The sequence below is a fragment of the Kogia breviceps genome, chromosome 7 (assembly GCF_026419965.1).
Source record: "Kogia breviceps isolate mKogBre1 chromosome 7, mKogBre1 haplotype 1, whole genome shotgun sequence".
Classification (NCBI taxonomy): Eukaryota; Metazoa; Chordata; class Mammalia; order Artiodactyla; family Physeteridae; genus Kogia; species Kogia breviceps.
The window spans coordinates 73,332,078-73,350,047 of NC_081316.1; the positions used below are offsets into that span (position 1 = coordinate 73,332,078).

Here is a 17,970-nt window from a genome sequence, read left to right on the forward strand (position 1 = left end):
ACATCTGGGTGGAAACACTGAGAGCTCTGAACCTCAGATTTCTCTGAAACTTCTAGGATAGCCGTCCACCCCTCTGCCTGGAGACTATGTTAAGGCCCCATTTGAAACAGATGCCTCACAAGATGAAGCGCTTGCCTCCCTGTAATCTGCCCCACCTCATCTCATTGCTTCTAGTAATTGCTTCTAGCAGACTGAGGCTCTGCTAGTTACAACCACCTAGATAAATCTGACATATGGGGCATTAAACAGAACAAAAGTGTCTTCATAGGCAATTAAAAAAACTCTTGAGGCTTCACCAGCTAACACAACACTGTGCTTTTTGCATTGGAATTGTTCAGGTGCTTACCGATGACTTAACAGGAGCTAATTTGGCTTTCAGTATGTGGTAGCTATGATAAAGGGCTCTCTGTCAGCAGTAAGGCAGGAAGGGTTCCCAGTGAAGTTTCTTGTTCCCCGATATTACAAGAAGCCTTATTCACCCTCCCCTGTGTGCCTTCGATCCCTTTCTTCAGTGATGTTAGGTCACCTAGCATGTCACTCTCTTTGCTGAACTCAAGTTGACTGGAACTGCAGGCACTTAGTAAAGGATGTTTTTGATGCGTTAAACACCTTGTTTTAGAGGAGGAGGTGGAGGGCTAAAGTGCCACACAGCCAGCAGCAGAGCCAGGACTGCAAGGGAGGTTTTTCCACCTCTAAATTCTTGCTATTTATTAGCTTTTATGATCTTAACAAGGACTTAACTTCCCTGGGCTTCAATTTCCTTATTGGAAAATCGGAAACGATTCCTTTACTCAAGAGGACGTGGGTTAAAGGAAATCGTGACTGTGAAGGTACCTGGCATATTAACAGGGCCTCAGCAAAATGGCCCACAGCTCCCCTCCCTCTCTGCCCCGAGCAGCTCACTAGACAATGGCCTTCCTCTCGAATTGTAGTTCGCTAAAAATATGCCTCTTCAAAGGAACTGGAAGCTAATTTTTTCTCTGTTCCCCCTCCCACAGTGCCTCTTGGGATTTGAGGCAGGCTGTACCTCAGATTTCAAAGAAATGGGGAGAAGCAAGACCTTCTAAGGTCTAGTTCAAACTGAACGATCCCAGGGTCCTGCTGTCAGAAGCCTAAGGTCATTGCTGCTTAAGAAAGCCCCCCGGCCCCCAGGTTTCTCCTCCCCAGCCTTGAGCTGTTTCCACGGAGTCTCAGTGAGCCAAAATGCAGGGGCCAAGAGTCAAGGCATCAGAGCCAGGGTGACCAATTGAAGACTCTACCACTCACCAGTCACAACTCTGGACGACCTGCCCTTGCTGAGCACCGGTTGGAGGGTAATAATATTACTGTCATCAGGACTGTTGTGAGAATCACACGTCGTACCAGCACACTGGCCCAGTGCCCAGCAGGCAGTAAACTTAGTGACTCCAAGGCTTTGCTGTGCATGTGTGTGCTGTACACTCCTGAGGACAGGGTGGGGTCACAGCATGCACCATGCAGGCACCAACTGCTACCCCTGGCTCCTGGCACGCACCCAGCAAGGCGGGTTAACACTTTTAATGACACACTAGAGAGAGACAGGCAGGCAGACTAACTGACCTGTGGATGTTTTTAAGAAACCCTGCTAAAGGGAACTATCCTCAGTATTTTGTAATAACCTATAAGGGAGAAGAATATGAAAAAAATAGATATATACGTATGTATAACTGAATCACCTTGCTGCACACCTGAAACTAACACAACTTTGTAAATCAACTATACTCCTATTAAAAAAAAAAAAAACAGGAAAAAAGAAAGAAAGAAAGAAACCCTGCTAGACATAAACATGTCATGTTCGGATGACTGAGCTTGGTGGACACCATCAAAAGGATCATGGCTTCAACCTCCTTTACTCTGTCCTTCATACATTCACCCACAACAAATAGAGCACCTTTCATTTTCAACAACATACACTTTGGAAGATAAAAAAGGTGACCCACACTTTCATTTTCTTTATTTTTCATTGATACCGTATGAATACAAAGTTTCTAGAAAGCTACAAAATGTCTACCACTTTATCAAGAAGGCATCAAAATGTGTCACTTTGCAAAGACATGAAAACACCTGCAGGAACTGACACAAAAATAGCATTTTTAGAGTGATGAAATAATTGCACTTAACTGTCATGGATATTACAGTTATCACACATATGTACCGCGAAAGCTAGAATACATTTTTTTTTTACAAAGCACTTTATAAAAAAATTCTCTGCACACAAACCCTATAATTTTCATATAACTATCATACTAAAGATAAATTCACTTTAAAGCCAACACTTAGAACATTTTTAAACAAAAAGGTACCAGTACCTAAACACAGACGTTAACAAATACAAGAATACTGTACTGCCAAGAGGTTTAACCAAATGCCTTTTCAAAGTTTCTGCAAACAGGTTATGAAAACATATGTGAGAATTTGCCCCCATCCCCCCATCTCTCCAATCTACCCAAGAGGAACCTTACTGCCTAAAGGCAGGCTCCCCAGCCCACTCCCAGCAGCAGTACAATATCAAAGGAACCAATGACCAGATGAAACGTTTACGTCACAAGCCCATTTCATACACGTGACACGAAGACACAGACTGTGAGAATCCCATTAAGTCATTTAGAATGTGAACAAACACACGTGGCAAAAACCGATTTACATAAAATTTAAGCATATTAAAGAATTAAAGGCTATTCAGGTTTCTTTTTTAAATGTTACAAAACTTTTTTTTGTCATTTTTTTAGGCACATAGTTTTTGTTTTTACTTTTTTTTTTTTCCTTATCTGCAGTCATGAGCCTATTGAAAAAGGCCTACAGAAGTGACTTTTTCAAGGAGGTAACAGGGAGATTTTCTTTTTTTAAAGAAGTGCAGTTAATATCTAATTTACACAGTGAAACTAATCACGGACAATGACTGATGCAAAAAAGAAAAGAGAAGGAAGGAAGGAAGGAGGGAGGGAGGGAGGGACTGAGGGAAGGAGGGAAGGAGGGGGGAGAGGGAGGGAGAAAACCAGAGACTGGTTTCCAATTGATTTACACCTAGATTCTGTCGGCCTCTTTCAGAAAAAGGGGAAGGGGAAACAATTTCATAATGGAAGGCAGACAAAAGAGAGCCAACATGATAGAGGTGGAATCTCTTGGAATCTGACCCCATTTCATGATGAATGAGAGAGGGAACATAAATGCTATTTCAAATGCTAAAATGATGGAGTGGGGCATGTAACAGACTCAATGCAAATACACAGAGAATAAAACAAGTTTACGGCTTAGGAAGTAGAACAATAAAGACAAATATTTCATCTTATTTAATGATGCATGACTTCAGTGAAACTATCCTTTGCAATGCAATTTTTAACACAAAACCTTCATTCTTAACGATATAAGTAATGAGTTAATGAGAGAGAACTATTGCCAAAGAAAGCACAGTAACAGTTGAAAAGGGAAGCAGGAAAACAAACATTTGATCAATTTCTTTCAAGTTGCGGTGTAGTCCTGACATGACAGGGAGGGGCTGAATTCAAGCAGCTAACTATAACTTGTGTTGAGCAATTTTCCTTTTCATTTATTATTTTTTTTGGGGGGAAATTTCTATGAATACTCACAACTTGGTGTGGATAGAAATCACTCCTGAAATTTCAGACAGCTCAAAGAGGGTATTCTTAAAGACACCAGGTAGAGACAGACGGACCATACGCATTCAGAGGCTAACTTTCAAGGATGTCTAATGTCACTGTAAAGTCTATATTGGTAAAGAAAAGTCTTTTTTGTCCTGGCTTTTGTTTGGCTCGTGTTTTTGCCTTCTCATCCTTTTCACTCCTCTTCCTCCCCCTCTATCAATTTTCCCAATTTACACAAGGTTTTGATAAAAGCCAACACGGACTCTAAAGAGTTGCCCTTTGGAGGGCTGGAACATTCATCGAAAATTCCGAATTGTGAGTGGTGCTCTTTGGAAGTTTCTCATAGCACATTCAGACAACACTCAGTCAACATTTTCGCCGTAAGAAGAACACTTCAATTATAATGACCCTAACCCATTTTTTGTTCTGCACTGTCATCTCAGTTTGAGGCTTCCAACTTTCCACGGTATCACTGCATAAACCAGAAGTGCGCGCTGTCATCTGAGTGGAAAGTCAGGCCTCCCCAGACGGAACATGAGCATAAGGAGACGGACAAATCTGTCCACCAGCCGAGAGTCTGCGGTTTGTGTGCAAGTTCCCTTAGGCGGACGCAGGGCTGGGTGACGGGCGGAGATGGCGCATGGGGTCACGGCACACAAACACACCAGTTCCTGGGGGCCCTCCTGCCGCTGTGTGCCCCGGGGGCATGGGTGGCAGGGGCTCCCCCACGGCAGACAGACAGCGCAGCAGGCAGGGTCCGCGTCGTGCTCTTGTGAATGGAGGCCTGTGGTTGGTTACTATCCCAGTAAACCAAAGGCATTACGGTGATCTCAGAATATTTTTGGTCTCTCTACAAATTATCGTGATTATGGCAGCACTTTTCTAAGCTGGAATCTCAAACCAAAGGCACTTTCATGCTAGAGTGCAGAAGATTCACAAATAGCTAAGTATTTGGTCATGAATTTAAAAGGCAACATTAAAAGTATACAATTTGCTTTTCATAGTAAACTACAAAGTTGCAAAACCTTCCATTTTGGTATAGACATTTGACAGTGTGGTCAATGAGCTGACTTCTGTTCATTTCAGATTTCAGACCAAGAAGTCAGTTTCCTATAGAACTGGAGAAAAATGGGCTTACAAAACAAAAATGAAAACAACGCTTGCTTGCTCTATTTTAAATACCGTGCCGATCAGTAAAGGGACATCGAGAACTGGTGTAAGAAAAGGCTGGCGGCACGACTAAGTATCACTAAGGCACTGCTTACTGAACGCTTTGGCAGCTCTGAATTGAAAACTTCCTACAAAAGTTAACAGTAGTAAGAGAAATGCTTCCAGCTTACAAAAGGGCTCACAGGTCCGAGGCAGCCTTCTGCACTGCAAACCCTACACGCAACATCGCAAAGATTTAAGGCTTTTCAGAAATGACATGTGCAGGGTGTTGCCACAGAAACATCAACAGAAAGAAAGAAGCAATGCAGACGTATCCTCTTAATGTCACAGGTGTGAACACCAACACACAAAATTGGTTCTACCCTTCGTTAGAACAGGTGTAGTGTACCAGAGCATAGACAAAATCATACAAGTTATCGGTACCTGGTTTGAAAAGTTGACTGTCATCTTGTGTGATTTAAATAACTTACGTTTGTACAAAAACTAACTGCAAAAGCCACTAGAGTATTGAGACCTAAAGAAGACTTGGGTTTGTAACACCAAGTTCTGGGCACGGGGGCTGTTTTTTGGCTGGTCCGAGCATGGGACTTTGCTGCTGGGATGCTCTGTGAAGAGAAATTTGACTCAGAGCCTGTGGCAGGTGAACTGTCCTCAGGGTAAGGAAAAGGCTCATCAGCTTTCCTATCTGCTCAAACGAATGCCTCCCAGACAAGACACTCCAGGGGGAGAAGCAGCATCACCACCAGGAGATGCTGCTGCTCGGGCAGAGGAAGGGGGTCTTAACCTCCCTCTCTCTTCTGCCCTGAGCACCAGAGAGGAACGACCCCTGCCAAGAGGCCAAGGATTAAGTGGCAGGAGTCCCAGAGCCTTACTCTTAATCTGTCACTGACCAGCTGGGTGACTTTGGCCAAGTCATCTCCCCTCTGGGCCTCAACTTTCTCATCTACAAAATGGAGGTCACAGGCATACCTCGTTTTATTGTGCTTCACAAATATCGCAGTTTTTTAAGACTGAAGGTTTGTGGCGACCCTGCGGCAAACGAGTCTGCCAGAGTCATTTTTCCAATAACATTTGCTCACTTCATGTCTCCGTGTCACATTTTGATAATTCTTGCAATAATTAATAATTGAATAATAATTCAACTTTTTATGATTTTCATATTTTTTATGATGACCTTCAAGTTCCTATTGTACTTCTTCAGGCATTTTTTAGCAATATTTTTAAATTAAGGTATGTGCACTGATTATTTTTTTAGACATAATACTATTGCACACTTAATAGACTACAATATAGGGTAAACATAACTTTTATATATATGCACTGTGTGACTCGCTTTACTGTGATATTTGCTCTCTTGCGGTGCTCTGGAACTGAGCCCGCACTAGCTCTGAGGGATGCCTGAAGACTGGGGCTTTCCTAAAGCTCAATAAAGAAAAATTCGATCAGCCCTCTTCCAAAATGAATCCCTCCCTCCACCACCCTTAAAGATGAAATGTTCCAGAGGTTTCTGTAAATTCTACAAAAAAGCAATGAGTGCAAGGCGAACAGTAGAAGACCAGAGGAAATGTACTGAAATGATTAAAGGTTTGATAATGAGAACTATAACCTTATGAGAAATAATAAAAATGGATGGAACTTTTTTTAACCTGATAAAATAAGCAATGAAGAGCAAATTAGAAATGCTCTTTAAATAGGTGTGAGTTGATTATAGGGATGATGGCCAGCTGTCCCCAACTTTCCCAGGGAGGAAGGAAAGAATACTTGTAGCAGAGAGATTCTGTTGTGAAATAGAAGTTCCGAAACAGGGAGAAACATGGACACAATATCATTTGAGTAATATTCCTACCTGTCTCATGATAGCCTGAAACAAGGCTCCCAGGGGAGAAGCTCAGGGTAAAATGGAAGGAGAAAGAAAATCTCAAATATGGCATTTGTGACCTGTCAGATGCAGGGCAGTGGTTCTCAACCAGGGGCAATTCTGTGCCCCATGGCACATTTGGCAATGTCTGGAGACATTTTGGGTTGTGACAACTGGGGAAAGGTGTATCTAGTGGGCAGAGGCTAGGGATGCTGCTAAACCTCCTACAATGCACAGGACAGCCCTGCACCACAGAGAATTATCTGGTCCAAATGTCAACAGTGTCAAGAAAGGGTTGAGAAACCCTGGTTTAGGGTAGCGTAGACGTTCTGGGATTCTAGGACATGTCTGGAAAAGCCCCAACTTTATTTAGGTCTCTTGCTAAGATGAAAATGAATACCAAGAGACCAAAGCCCAGTTCTCCAGCTTCTCCCTATTTAGGCTGTGGAAAGTGGCCTCTGAACTCTCCAGTGAAAGCACAAGATGTCCCTGAATCGATCCCGGTAGTGGAGGGTCAACCAGGAGATAGAGCACCCAGAAAATAGTAATGAGGACAGAGCTTTGGGAAGGCTTCTTTATGGTACAGAAAGCTTTATGAAGGGAGGAGACTCTGCCATAGAGGGTGAAAGACCAAAAACAGACTTGGATTCGATGTTATAACACAAATCTAATCCCAGGGTCTAATTTGGGAGTGACAGAGAAAGGGCTAAGAGGTTGGACCAGTGGTTAAGACAGGGAGAATATCTGCCCTGGAGAAATCTTTAGAAGAACAAGACAAGAAGTAAACTTGTTTTAAGAGCAAAAAGCAATCCTCAAGTTCATCCATGTAAACCCCCAAACTCAACTACAAAGGCATTCGGAGGAAGAGGACAAGCATCAGAGGGCCCAGCCTAACTCTGAGTTCAGCAGACCAGAGTATGCCCTTCTCTGCAGCCAAAAGAAGCACCCTCTAGCTGGTGTTCTTGGGTCTCGATCTATTTGCGCTTTGAAAAAAGTAAATCCTCAGAGCCCTCCTGGCAGCACCGAAGAGCCCCATTCCTGGGAGAAAACGTGAACCAAATACCTCTTGCCCTGAAGTTCTGGGATGGCGTGGCTTTTAGCCACATAAGATCATTTGCGCCCCTTGGTCCTGAGAGACTGGGGGTAACACCTTGAGTAAAGACACAGGAGATGGGAGCAAAAGAAGCATCCCTAAGAGGGGTGACCAAGAGACGTCATAAATATATGACCAAGGAAGAAGCTTAATGCTTGGGCCAAAGACCAGACGGAAGGGTGGGCCACTAGGGCAATTCTTCAAAGGTCCACTTGGAGTCAGGGAACAAACTGTAGTCTCTTTATGTAGGGAAGATACACACCATGCTACTGGCTTACGTAAGGGATGTGTGTTCCAAAAGGGGAAAGTTCTGCACTTTCTCCTTTGGCCTTCCCGGTGGCCAGGGTCATGGGTTTGGGAGAGGTCAGGCTTGGTTCTTCTTTTTGCCACGAGCCAGCCACACCCTCATGACCACCAGATACTAATCAGTATATAAGCAGGGTCAGAGCAAGTGGTGGGACAGGGAAGGGGGTGTGTAGGTTATCTGAATGTGATAGAACAAAGTTTTTATTTTCTGGCTTGACATAAAAGTCTTGACATGTTTCACAACTTACAAAACATTTTATGTTCTAATAGTGTTAACCTATTCCTGACAATTATAAAAAAACGTCACTTTCCTCCAGGAAGTTGAGGAGTATGCCCTGTCCCCTTCCCAATGAAGCACTTACGGAAATAACCCAAGACCTGTGGCCACATTAAACCAACTCTGCCTGGACAATGCTTTGGAATATTTGGGTTGGAAAGTTGAATTCCTCCTAGGAAGAAAACCTCCTAAATGTGCCTGTTTGGAAAGGGCAGAGATAGATAGCTGAGCCTCTTCAACCTCAGTCAAATAAGTATTGTGACTTACTGAGAGATGTCAAGGAAATGGGTGTCCTTAGCGAATACACCTAGATCTACGGACACAGATTGAGAAATACACACATATCAGCACCTAGAAAACTGAGTGACACTGAATAGATGTTCAATAAATATGTGTTGAATAACTATATATGTATATGTGTATATATGTACACACAAACACACACGTACACATATAGTTACAGCAGGTTAATATGCATATTGGATCACCAGAAATAATTTACCCACAGGCTGGTGAGCACGCTTGTGATTTTCTGGGGAGCAGAGATCCTAAAACTGATGAGCCTTTTATGAGTTTGGTTGATGAAATTTCTCCCAGCCACAGGGTTTTCTATAATTTGCAGCTCACAGTGCAGTATTCATGCCAATTTTAAATTTTTGTTATTAAATTTCAGTGGTTCAAATATTTACTCATCTTAATATAAAATTTGGTTGTCCATATAAAATATAACTGCACACACAAGACTATAAACATTGTAAGTTTAGATTTTCAGTATTTATCTACTTATTGCAAAAAGAGCCATCTTTTCTTTTTCATTAAATAATCATCACATTAGTACAATACAATTTTATATTTTTTAAATATACTATATATGTTAAGGATAAGGGGTGAAGTTTTCTTCCTCTGTAATAGCTGTTTCAAGAGTTTAATGGATTAGGAGATTAGTTTTAACTTTGAGGAAAAAAGTACAAATCTGTCTCATTAGGATATTTCTACCAAGCATTTCTTAAGGCTATATTTTAACATTTGGTTTCAAAAAGAAGGAAAAGTTTCATTTAAAAAATAATTTAGTGAATTACATTCTTTCATAACTTCCACCCTAATTTGTTACAAAGATAAGTCTAAAGATTCTTAGTTTTGTGTACTAATTTACATTTATATTTAAAGATTAATTTTACTTGTATCTTAAAACAAGAATTTTATGTTGGAAAAAAAATAACACTAAATACATTTGTATAAAGGCTGTAAATGTCCAATGGTAAATGCTCTGTCTTAATTTTTTTTTCTACCACAATGAGAAACAGGTCTCTGCAGACAGAGACTTGGGTTCTTAAGGTTCACCTTTCTGAGGAATTGTGGGCTGTGGATCTGAATAACACACAGAAACAACTCGATTTCTCTTTTTACAACTGTACCAGAACTTCACAGCTACAATGAGTATGAATACATGAAAAAATGACTTCACTCAAACAGGATTTAGAAAAGTTGGGGTGACCTCAGGGCCAGGGCAGCACCCCTGCATGGTGAGGTTTACAGTCAGTCGTTCAATCATGGGAGAGAGTGTGTGTGTGTGTGCACATATGTGTGTGTGTATATACAGATATCTATATATATAAATAACCACGGTTAGTCCTTTACAAGCCTGTAAATATGATGCTGTGCTCCATGTTCACTATTTGAAACTTCAAATACACAGGCCATGCACAGGAGAGTTTCTTGTGTATCCCTGTTTGTTACCACCTGTTTAAAAAAAAAAAGTATAAACAGAAAAGAATATGAAAAAGAATGCACAATATATATAGGTATAACTGAATCACTTTGCTGTACAGCAGAAATAAACACATTGTAAATCAACTATATGTCAATAAAATATTTTTAAAGTATATATATATATACATATGTATCTATATCAAACACAACATGAATGAAAACATATTCCATCTGTGCCATGATGACTACGATTTACTTGGAGAGGAATATGGAGTCCAATGTTCAAAAAGTGGATTGTTAAGAGATCTGCCCAGCTTCCCTCCGCCCCCCTCCAGCACAAACTCAGGATATTACAGGTCCGACTTAAATCCTATTTAAGCTTAGTTACCATATGTAAGAAAGACCTTACAGATTGGGTCTCACTCAGAGAGCCTAAGAAGACACCATAAGAATTAGTGTGGGGTTTTTGTTTTGTTTTTTTGGGAGGGGGGTGCAATTTTTTTACAACACAGAGAATTTTCTATAATTCTGTTCCATGGGACAGTCATTTATCCTAGGGACTGTCTCCTATCTTATTCCTAAATCTCTACTAAATTTTGTTTCACGATAGCCAATGGGAGACATAGGCTCTGTGAGTGCCTTGCTCACCACTGTATTAACATGCAGTGCCTGGACTCACTGAAATATATGCTGAGTAAAAGAACAGTCACACAGTTCAAACTCATGCTGTTCAAGGGTCCACTGTATTTGCTGAATGGATGGAAATTCACAGAATAATAGCCACCATCTGTTCAGTGCTTACTATGCACCTCCTCAGTATTAAATGCTTTACAGAAAGTATCTCATATATTACAACAACTCTAGGAGCAAGTGCGATATCACTCCCTCTTTGACAAGGGTGCTTGGGGTTAATTTGTTTAAGGTTCTACTAATGTCAACGAAAAACCCAGATCTTCTGAATCTGAAGACCTTTTTCTTACCCATTATGCCATGCTGCTCTAGATAAATGCATCGATACAGTGATGCATCATCTACTTCTTTTTTTTTTTTTTTTTTTTTTTCTGGGTAACAAAGTTTTTTTCAATACTGGTACCCACCTGCTTTTCTAGTCTCACTCCCTGCCACTTCCCTTGCAGATCAAATACTCCAAGTATGCAAGTCTTCCAGCCCTGAAATCTTTCTCTCCCTCATCCTTATATCCAAACAAATGCCATGTCCTGCTGCTTTTACCTCCTGAATAGTTCTTGAATCCATCTCCTTTTTCCCCTGCCACAGCCCAAGGCACCAGCAAAGCTGACCTGGACTCCTCCACCAGCGGCCACCCTTGCCGGGCACCAGTCTCACCTGTGCACAGTAGCCACAGTAACCTTGAAAGAATATGAATCTGACAACAACACACTCCTGCTTAAAAACTGAATGGCCTCTTTTAAACTTTAGGATGAAGAGAAAACCTGTTCCCATACTACAAGGATGAGAGTGAGCGGCCCATTCTGGCCAGTGCTACCCGGCCAGCCACACTGCTCTGTTTCCAGTCCTCCTCCTACCACATTCCCACCTATGTGCAGAATTTTTCCCTACCCTCTCTGCCTCTCTAGCCATCTGGAGACAGCTCTCAATTGTTTCTTCCTCAGGGAAGCCTTCCCTGACCTCCTATTACACGTTCTCTTGTCACCATGCACCGACCTCTACCAGCAGTCAGCCACAGGTGAATTACAGGCATGTTGTGACTCTCCGTCCTTGATGAATGCCTGCCTCCCTCACCAGACCCCAGGATGCCTGGTCCCGCCTGTCTAATTCACCGCAGCCCCGCAGCTGACATGTCAGTAGGCACCCACCGAACGGGCCTTTTCTTGGTAAATCTGAAAAATATCTGCTTGTCCGTCAGGCAACTTAAATATCATCTTTTAACATCCCTGAGAATTCCCCACCTCATTCCAAGTACAGGTGCCTGCTCAGGCAGTTCAACTACTCTGTGCTCCCATGATGTCTGATTCACAAGTTTACTGCAACCACGATGGCCTTGCATCATCATCGTCTATTTACCCGCCTCGTTCTCCCTACAAGGCCCAGATTTCCTGTGTTTTATTTGCACTGTATTTCAGCAGCTAGTACAACCTTTCCATAACTTAGCCAAATGAATGCAAACATTCTCAATAACCTTTGAGGTGGAGAGGGCAGACTTGAGCACTTTGTTTGTAAACGGAGGAAACTGAGGTCTGGAGACTTTAAATGTCTTACCCAAGGTCATAGAGTAGAGCTGAGTCCTAAACCCAAGTGTTCTCATTCCATGACCATGACATCCTGCAAAGTGTCTTTTCCATCAATTCAAATCTTAATTTACATCTATCACTGGCTCTGTGACTTCAGGAAGGACTAACATTCCTTATCCATAAAATAGGAATAAAAATGACTTCACAGTTCTGCAGTGAGAATTTCATAATATATCTACAAAAGATTCAGCACTGTGCCTGGAACCTCTATGATCTATTTTACCTTCTTGCAGACTTTCTATGAAAGACTATATCCTATCTAGGCTTCATGCTTGAGATGAAGCAGGAAGGAAAAAAAAATGTTTCTAGCAACCTGTATGTCTGAATAGGACCTCAAAAGATGATCAGAATCCTTGACCCACAATTCAGTCGCTGTCTTCCTCAGTCTGATTGCCACCATTAAGGCCCCAAACCTACAGGGTCACCTCAATTCCTGAATCATTCTGACGAAACCAGAGTCTAGCCCACCAGCCAGTAAGGCCTGGAACTGGCCGTGGTGACACAGGTTTTGTATCTAATGTTCCTGGTAAAACACCTGCAACTGTGTCCAGCAACTGTCATGCTGGCCATATCCCTACACCTGAGGAAGTGCTGAAAAGTATGATCTCTTCTGTTTATCAGTGAGATGACTTCATTTTCATTACCCAGGAGTGCTGGCTTAATTTCAGTTTTTCTACAGAAAACTATTATTTCTAGCAAATATTTATTTGCTACTAATTCTGTATTTATTTGCTTCTAATTCTTCATATCAAAGGGATGTATACAGTTGCTTAATGATACGTTTTTAAATTAATTTAACCTGGTAAGTTAAATGGATGGAAGTCACGTGTTCCAAGGGAGCATTACTGATATAGTTACACGGGTTTTGTGGGTAATAGATACTTACAACTTTCCCCGACCATATTTATCTTGGCTGTGCCGTGAGGTCAGGTTTTAGGGACTGAGGACATATTCCTTAACGTGCTGAAACAGTCTCACTGGTTTGTAAGAAACATCTAAGACTCCCTCCAGAAGAGGGGGGGTGGCCATCCACTCAGAGAGTTTTGGTTAATTTCTGAGGCAATTTAACGTCCACACCAGGATGCCATACACACCTTCTGGTCACCTGAGCACTAAGGTGATCCATCTGTTCTTAAATAGCAACAAAGAACACCTATATGACAAGTACCTGCCAGCACCCCAAACCTTGAACTGCTCAATTTTCACCGAAGACTGTTAGAAAAAGGATACTAATGAATAGTTATGTTTTCCAAACTTTCTCCTGGACTGCTAGTTTCCAAGTTTCAGAGGGACATGGACACATATGAGAATCCACTGAGATTCTCTCCTTGGAATAAATGAAAATTAGATGTAGAATTATCTGTCTGCCAATTGTATACCCATAATCACGTGTCTGTGAACTCTGAGGCTCCCTGTGGCTCACTTAACCAATCCCCTATAGCAGTGGGTCTCAACCTGGCTACACACCTGAACTACCTGGGGAGCAGTAAAAATAAACAAAAACCATGATTCTGGTGGGTCCCATCCTTCAGAATTTTTAAAAGCTTCCTGGATGAATATCTTGATATGCAAAAGGTTTTTAATTTCTTGATTTTTATTTATCTTTTTATCTTTTTTTTTTTTACAGTGGCATACAAAAGCTGGCTCCTACTAGCTCTGAAAGTTATTGTTAAATATGAAGGAATTTCGTGAGCTGGACAAATATTGGTAGCTTGAAATTGCCCATGGAAGCTGTATTTGCAACAATGGAAATGGGCAAAAGCTACGGATCAGGGTTTTGGAAGGAACTAGGGAAGAGCCTTTTTTTTTTTTTTTTTTTTTTTTTTAAACAAGCACATCAGTGATTGAGAACCACTGTCCCACTGAATCCAAAAGGTCCAGGTAAAGAATTCTTGCTCTAAGTATTCTAGTTCTTCAACCTGGTAACAAAGAGTAACAAAGTAGGCCTTCAGAGGGCTGAATATTTGACCACAATATTGTCCTGCTGCCCCTTTTTGCAAAATGTTTCCACCAAATTTTGTTTTGGCATTTTGCCTTTGGTTTAATCAAGGAATATTATTTTTTAAGAACTAGCTTTATGAAATCCATTACTGCATATTTTATAGGTATATTTTGAGAGGAGCACTGTACTTTTTAACCTTCCTAAGTAACCAAATGAAGCCCCTGTGAGAAACTGTTTTAAAGTTAAATTTAGGGGGAAAAAAAACACACAGAGCATTGCCCAGGGGGACCAGAAAATTTTCCCATCATGGACCTTGAGCACCATTGCTTTTTCCTTGCCCTTTAGCTGCCCATTAAGTTTTGACCATACTTTTGAGCCCATAAATATTCTCCCCCCGCTCCTGGTTATGCCACTGTATTCTAGTTTATATTTCTCCTGGTACTGAGGGTTTATATTTTGCTATATTAATGTATGTTACTTATAATAATAAGGCCTTGTAAATCCTTCATGAAATGAGTCTAGGTATGTTTGAAGCACAAACCTGCTGACTCAGCTTTTGCCTCATTTATGATTTGTATACCATGGTGCTGCTGAGACTCACACTTAGCTAATACTGCAATTACCCAGGGAACCTTAGAAAACCTTAGAAAATACACGTGCCCGGGTCCTATCCTCAGAGATCCTGATTTAATTGATCTAGGATGCAGCCCTGCTATCGGGATTTTTAGATATTCTCCAGGTCTTGCTAATGTGCAGCCAGAATTAAGAATCTAGCTGTATCACCCTCACCCTCCCTTCCCAAATTCCAGTTCTGCTAAGCTTAGAAAGCCCGGCCAGATGTGACCCCTTTCTCTTCCACAAACTTGAGCCAAACCAAGTTTGCCCTATGGATGTGTGAATTCATCTGCTGATTGACCACCTGGGGCCCAGCCCCACAGTCTAGTCAGTTACCATTGGCCTAAAAGCCCCAGCACCTCCCAGGGCCCATCTTCCCCACCAGCCTCATGACTGAGTCTGACAAAACATGAAAGAGACAAACAGTTACCAATAAAATTGTGAAGTTTTCCAAAACACTGTTCATCATATATTTCTCTGGTAAGTGTTTGAGCTTGTGGATGAAATTGATCATATATTCACACATCGGGGAGCGGTTTATTCGGTATACAAATCGGCCATTCTCAAACCTTGCATATTCCGTCTGTGAGGGAAAAAGGATTTGAGCATTTTTACACCTTTGACTTCAAAATACATAAAAAAGATATTATTGCCTGTAAAAGCATTTTACTTTTTCTATATGAATCACCTGCTATATGCTGCACTACTTATGTACTTTACTTCATTTAAAAAAATCCTATCTCCAAACTTAACACCATACTCAGAATCCATTATTTTTCTGGAAATTTTTTTTTTAACTTGGGAAGATGACAGCTTTAAAGAAAAGTTGTATAGATGTTTTTCAGCAAAGGTTAGAAAAAAATATAACTGCCTGCTTAGTGATTCTCTACCTGGAGATCTGTGAGAGCAAGCCCAGCCAATCACAATTCTTCAAAGGGCCCATAGAAAATCCTTCTTTACTGTGATAAGGCCTCACAGGCCAACAACCAATGCAGCTAATTTCTCTACTTTAGGAAAAACTACTTCACACTGATCATGAGCTCCTGACTGTTATGTCTTTAATTTTTTTTAAAAAGGGGTTTTAAAAAAATATATGCAGGCAGTTTGAAGATCCCACTGAAGCACTCAGTAATAAGAAAGACACTCTTAGATACTCTGGATCAAAGAGGAATTTAAAAAGAAATTACAAGCTATCTAAAGAGTAATGAAAAAGAAAATATTTACATCAAACTTTTCGGACTCAATGAAGCTATACTTGGCAGGAAAGCGACTTCATGTCTTCATCATTAAAGATGAAAAGTTACAGAACTTAGTACACATTTTAAAAAATTAATAAACCCTACAAAATAAACCAAAACCAGTGAAAACCAGGAATAGGAAATTAATAAGGATACAAGCTCAAATCAATACAAAGGAAATCTTTTTAAGATCTTTTTTTTGATGTGGACCTTTTTAAAAAAAAAGTCTTTATTGAATCTGTTACAATATTCCTTCTGTTTTATGGTTTTTGGTTTTTTGGCCACGAAGCATGTGGGATTCCAGTTCCCAGACCAGGGATCGAACCCGTACCCCCTGCATTGGAAGGCGAAGTCGTAACCACTGGACTGCCAGGGAAGTCCCGCAAAGGAAATTTAAAATGTAGACAGGATATAAAAACTAGTTCTTTAAAAAGACAAAATAAAATAAATAAACCCTTCACAATCTTAAGAAGGAGAAGAAAGAAAAGAGACAAAACCACAATTACATTATTGTTCAGAAGATTTAGAGGAGGTTACTTCATGTAACTCTTTGGCAAACAACCAATCAACTAACCAATCAATCAATAAAAGCAAAGGAAAACCTAGAGGACAGGAAGATTTCCCAGCAAAATACAAATTGCTAATACTGAACCAAAAAGAAGTAGAAAACTCCAATAGGTCAATTACTGTGGAAATGACTAAAAACTATTTAGAAATCTACCACTGAAAAAGGTCCAAAGACCAAATGGTTTCACAGCTAAGTTTTATATAACCTTTAAAGAACAGTTATTTTCAATGTTATTCAAACTATGCTGCTATACCATAGAAAAAGATAGGTATTCCAGTTATTTTTATGAAATTGATGTATATTCAATACCAAAAGTTGATAGTTTATAAAAAAGAAAAGTATAGATTAATATCACTTATGAGGTACAAACATTTTACGTAAAATAGCAAACAATGCATCAAAGTATCCAAAGTAGAACTTTCTTCAGGAATGCTGTGGTGGTTCATACACAGGACATGTGTTAACTCATGATATGTCAACAAATTGGAGAAAAATCACATAGTAAGAGTTGCTGAAAAGGCATCTGATGAAATATTGCAGCTATTACTAATAAAAAAAATTAAGTAAAATAGGAATAGAAAGAATTTAAATATAAAATAAAGACCATTTATAAAAACCAATAATAAGTTTAATCCCAAACGTCAAAACATCAAAACTATTTCTACTGACATCAGTATCCATACAAGGATACTCACCATCACTATTTCTTTTATTTCTTTTTACAACTGTGTTGGAAGTTTTAGCAAATGAAGAGAAGGTGAGAAAATAATAATAGTAATAATAATTAAAGTGGCATGAACGTTGGAAACGAAGAGATAAAATAAAGTCATCTCTTTTTGCTGCTGCTAAGATAATACAACAGAGAAAACCCATGAATCTAGGGGGCAAAACCCACTGGAGATAAATAAGAGAATATGGTAAGATGGCCAAATAGCATATAGATATGCAAAAACTAGGAGCTTTCCTCTATTCTAGTAATTAAAATCTGGAAACTGGAAATTGTATTAACAAATTATATAATATTTAAGAGATATATTTAACAAGAAGGGGATAAACCTATATATGAAAACTGTAAAATCTTATTAAAATAGATAAAATGAGATAGAAATGCAAGTAGGTTCTTGATTGGAAAGATTTAATATCAATAACATATCAATCTGTCCCCAAATTATATCTAAATCTAATGTAATTACAATTAGGTTGTTCAGGACTTCCCTGGCAGTCCAGTGGTTAAGACTCCACACTTCCACTGCAGGGGGCGCAGGAAGATCCTATATGCCACATGAAGCGGCCAAAAAACAAA

At 40.2% G+C, this 17,970-nt stretch overlaps 1 protein-coding gene across 7 annotated transcripts in view; it reads right to left on the reverse strand.

Moving 5' to 3' along the window:
- Positions 1-1,950: 1,950 nt before the first annotated feature.
- Positions 1,951-17,970, reverse strand: part of TEAD1 (TEA domain transcription factor 1) — a 263,768-nt gene continuing 247,748 nt past the window's right edge. For all 7 annotated transcript variants that reach the window (XM_067038588.1, XM_067038587.1, XM_067038586.1 and 4 more), the window contains 2 exons: positions 15,292-15,444; positions 1,951-10,064 (listed from right to left, as the gene is read on the reverse strand). In XM_067038588.1, the coding sequence (XP_066894689.1) occupies positions 9,951-10,064; positions 15,292-15,444 (267 nt within the window). In that variant the 3' untranslated portion in view covers positions 1,951-9,950. The remainder of the gene's footprint in view (positions 10,065-15,291; positions 15,445-17,970) is intronic.